Source organism: Olea europaea, unplaced genomic scaffold (genome assembly GCF_002742605.1).
Source record: "Olea europaea var. sylvestris unplaced genomic scaffold, O_europaea_v1 scaffold8560, whole genome shotgun sequence".
NCBI classification, from domain to species: Eukaryota; Viridiplantae; Streptophyta; class Magnoliopsida; order Lamiales; family Oleaceae; genus Olea; species Olea europaea.
Window position 1 is genome coordinate 1 of NW_019267011.1, and position 4,705 is coordinate 4,705.

At 34.2% G+C, this 4,705-nt stretch overlaps 1 protein-coding gene across 1 annotated transcript; it reads right to left on the minus strand.

Moving 5' to 3' along the window:
* Positions 1-2,595: 2,595 nt before the first annotated feature.
* LOC111391918 lies at positions 2,596-3,165 on the minus strand. Its single transcript, XM_023017199.1, has 2 exons — positions 3,103-3,165; positions 2,596-3,015 (listed from the first exon to the last, which is right to left on the minus strand). The coding sequence occupies exons 1-2, from the start codon at positions 3,163-3,165 to the stop codon at positions 2,596-2,598; spliced, it is 483 nt and encodes a 160-aa protein (XP_022872967.1).
* Positions 3,166-4,705: the final 1,540 nt, after the last annotated feature.

Consider the following 4,705-nt stretch of genomic DNA (forward strand, 5'->3'; position numbering starts at 1 on the left):
TTCAAAAACTGTCATACATTACTTTTGTGCTCAAACGAAGTATAAAACTAAAATTATATGCATGCATATTGAAAAATAGAAAAGCTTGATAAAACTAAAAAATTAAAAGCACGTTGAAGATAAAGGAATGAGAACATACCTTTTTCTCAACAAAAATATATGGTTGAACAACTTCCTTCGGTTAATTTCAATTGATCTTCCTTCAATCAATTGATCACTGATGTTTCGTCCTTAGATTATTTTAATAGATGGACGAGAGTCAGTGCACAAAGTAATATAATATTATAATGAGTACGACATTATTTGATGCAGAATCCACCATCAATTGCTAACTTACTATCATATGTTTAGAGCTTTTATTTTTTATTTTTTATTTATTTATTTTTTTTTGATAACCCAGGTGTCCCAGCTTAGCCGGACTAAATCCTGGACCTCTAGCCCCTAGCCCCTCAGTGACTAGTAGAGGTAAATCGCAGGTTGTGCCCTTGTTGGTTCCCAGGTTCCCACATGACTTTTACTCCTTCCCCAAAGGGACCCTCCTCCATGGTTATTATATGTTTAGAGCTTTTAAATTAGTAAGACGATGGATTATGCAATATATGAGTGGGACAATATTAAATATGTAACAGATCTTCTTAATCTAGACAAAAATCTTCACAAGATCTATATTTTCTTTGTTAAATCAATTTAATAAAGTCTTAATTACTGCAAAAACTAATTAGAGAAAACCCTAACTCAAATTCGTTTCAGAGAAGAGTAATGTTATTTATAGTCACTCACTGCGGTAATTGTCCTACGTGTCATCCTATATAGAGATTTTTTATAGTCGTTTACTGTGGTAGTCGTCTTACATGGCATCCTATATAACGATTTGTGATTTGATGTATTAATGTGATATTTTTTTCTTGTTTGATATATCAAATCACTTATCACTATATATATGTCATGTAGGATGATTGCGCTAGTAAGTGACTACAAATAACATTATTTTTTAGAGAGTGCACTCTTATGAAATTTGTACGATTTCACATCCAACAAAAGAAATTCATTTAAGGTGACTAAATAATTTCAATGGTGTAATGCACATGCAACACACATTAATATATATATACACACATGCAGTAAAAGAGCGACATGAAGTACTTTCACAAATTCAATAAGACATTCTTTGTTGATCCCAAATGCAATGCAAGATTGAGATTAATGACAATTATGAAATATTCAAGATTGCACTACGAAAATAAGATTAAAGTAAAGTAGAAAAGAGAAACTAAGCAGAGGAATGATGAAATTTATTAAAAGGACAATATGGAAAGAATAATACAGGACAGCGATAATGCTTCATCTAAAACTAACAAAGGAGTCTCTAATTTATAAGTCACGTCCATAAACTCAATGGAGTTCTAAAAGGTAAGAAAATATACTAGCATTAGGTTAAACTGCGTAAAAGGAAAAAATCTTGGATATATTTTGATTCTTTCCAAATTCAAGCCAAACGTGATCTTTCAAGATTTCAACCCAATTTTGAGGCATTAAACTTCATAATCTCCACCTTAATTCAAAATTTCTGTGCAACGAACGAAACTCCAAGATTTCAAATCCGTCTGCAACAAAATGAACTGACCAATCTCCTTAACACAATAAGTAAAATCTCTACAATCAAACCATCGTCCTCTGCATGGCGTCTACAAGCGACACCTGAACCCAAATCCTAAGTTTCCAAAATTTCACCAAAGAATTACTGTTGACCAAACAGGGTCGAAACACACCCTGTAGCAGAAAATGTACCACATTTTAGATCAGAAGGCCCCTTGCTAGAACTGTCACCTTCAATGTCCCCTAAAGCATTCCAGACATTATTGGCACCACCGTACCTACGCTCCATGAGTCCAACCCTAGCAACTGAATACAATGTATCTGCTGAAATTGGTGACAAAGCGAAATCACCTACGCTCTCCCTAGTAATGTTCTTAACCAAGTCAGAGCTTGCCACAAGAGGTCCTGTACCAATCTGAACTTCCACCATAATACTAAACTTGTCCAAATGTATCTTAACCGATTCTGTGTTCCCCTGCAAGATATACAACTGAGACTTCTTCCATCCCTCCAGTACAACCCGGACACCCCCTTCGGACCTTCAAGACTCCACTTTCACTAGAGAATTTATACCCTTTTGTATCTAAGGTAATCAGCGATATGAAATTCTTTGTCAAGTCTGGAACATGGCGAACTTAATCAAGTGTCCTCACTATCCCATCTTGTAGTCTGAATCTGACTCGATTGATTCATGCAACCCAACAAGATTGGTTGTTTCCCATGACAACTTCACCATGCTTCACCATCTCATATGCCTGAAACAAAACCCTATTGGGATACGAACATGCAGAATCCATAATCCACTCCCCAGGTTTGGATTCCCCATCAGATACAATCAACATTACATCTCCATCATCTGAAAAATTCTCAACAATGTTAGTCTCGTTACGTGATTGCCTCGCTTGATTTGCATGTAAATCACATTTACCTTGCAATTTGTTGGAATTTTCTTCATGCGTTCTTTCCTCTTGCAGTAATAACAATATACATTGCTGTACCTCACATTTGATCTACCCTCTGTCGATCACCATAAGTAACCAAAGCATCCCCACCCTTAGATGTAAGATCTCCAACCAACAGCTCCATCTTTTCCTTTGAGAACATGGCATCATATACCTCCTCAATGGTCAGCGTGTCACGACTATACAATATAGTATCACGAAATGACGAAAAAGAACTGGGTAGCGAACACAACGGGATCAAGACCAGATCCTCTTCATCATATTTTACCTCCAAAATCTCCAAATCTGCAACAATCTCTTTGAACATAGTAAGATGGTATTGCAGTGACCCTCCTTCAGCCTTATGATGGGAATACAACTTATGTTTTAGAGTCAGTTTGCTCGTCGGACTTTTTGTCATGCACAACTGCTTCAACTTGAGCCACAAAGCAGTCGTCGTCTTCTCTTTCAAGACATCCTATAGAATATTGTTGGATAAGTGAAGATGAATCTGCCCTAGAGCCTTTCGATCCCTCAGTTATTTCTCCTCCATAGACAAATTTGCTGGTATCCTCTCAAAATCCAGCAAAGCATCGTCAAGATCCATCTGCATCAACATAGCCCTCATCTTTACTTGTCACAGCGAAAATCTTGTATTGCGATCTAACAGCGAAATGTCATACTTCAACGAATTCATACTTGAAAAATCTCAACCAGATCACAAAGAACCTGCAACTTGTGCTCTGATACCACTTGTTGATCCCAAAGCCGATGCAAGATTGAGATTAATCACAATTATGAAATATTCAAGATCGTATCACGAAAACAAGATTAAAGTAAAGTAGAAAAAGAGAAACTAAGTAGAGGAACGATGAAATTTATTAAACCGACAATATAGAGAGAATAATACATGACAACAATAATGCTTCATATAAAACTGACAAAAAAGTCTCTAATTTATAGGCTACGTCCATAAACTTAATGGAGTTCTAAAAGATAAGAAAATATACTAGAATTAGGTTAAACCGCGTCAAAGGAAAATTTTTTGGATGTATTTTGATTCTTTTCAAATTCAAGTCAAACGTGATCTTCCAAAATTTCAACCCAATTTTGATGTATTAAACCTAACATTCTTATCATATCTTCCATCATTTATAATTAGGGTAAGTTTGCTTCTAATTGCGAGTAATGTAAAAGGACACTAAAAGTGTGATATTCAGTCCTATTCCTATCATTAAGACATTTTTACATGTCTCCCGTCATTTATAATCTTGATAAGTTATCTTTGACTTTTTAATAATAGAAAAGGCAGTTACAGAGTGATGTACATTCGTATGACTATCATTAAGATATTCTTAACATGTCTCCCCTCATTTATAATGACGATATTTCCTTTGAATCACTAACAATAATAAAATGTAGTAAAAGAGCGTCCTACTACTATTACTAAGACATTCTTATCATGTCTTCTCTCATTCATAATCTCGATAAGTTTACAATTAATTACTAATTATATAAAATAGCATTTTACATCTTACTATACTTTAGTGGATCATATCATGACATAGATAAGCTGATATTTGACAATTGTGAAAATACTTTTTCATCTTGAATTTCAAGAATTCTTCGCTATCTTTTCATCAATCTTAGTAGGATAAAATCTCCAATGTAATTTATACTTGAATGCTATATTTGAGTGCTACAAGGGTAAAAAAACAAATATCCTTTAATAGTAGAACATTTCATCGTTGTATATGTTTGATGGTTAAACTTCGATTAACCTATCGACAATGAAAGTCTTGACTAACAAATTTCTCCTTTATATTTCATCGGGGAATTAAAATCACACCTAAAAGGCAAAAAAAATTTATAAAATTTCATAAAAAACTAAAAAATTAACTCACTTGAAATTCCAAAAAAAAAAAAAAAAAAAAAAAGGGTTAGATAACAGAACATATTAAAATTTTTTTTAAAAATTAACAATTTTTTTAGACAATAAACACAATCCAAACCCCTAATCCCCAATATTTAGACCACCAGTTTTAAGTCTCCATTTGCAGAATTCCATTGGACTGTCTATCTCTGTATCTCTCATTTTCTCTCTCTAAATTTAATTTTGTACAGCTAAACCATGAATGGTGGCTCCTCCAATTCGGCCGGTGGTGGTG

Excerpts from the sequence above, each read along its gene's own strand:
- LOC111391918 (XM_023017199.1), bottom strand. The coding sequence starts at position 3,165 with ATGAGGGCTATGTTGATGCAGATGGATCTTGACGATGCTTTGCTGGAT. Across the intron at positions 3,016-3,102 it reads TGGATTTTGAGAGGATACCA|GATGTCTTGAAAGAGAAGAC; the intron begins GCAAATTTGTCT and ends AATATTCTATAG.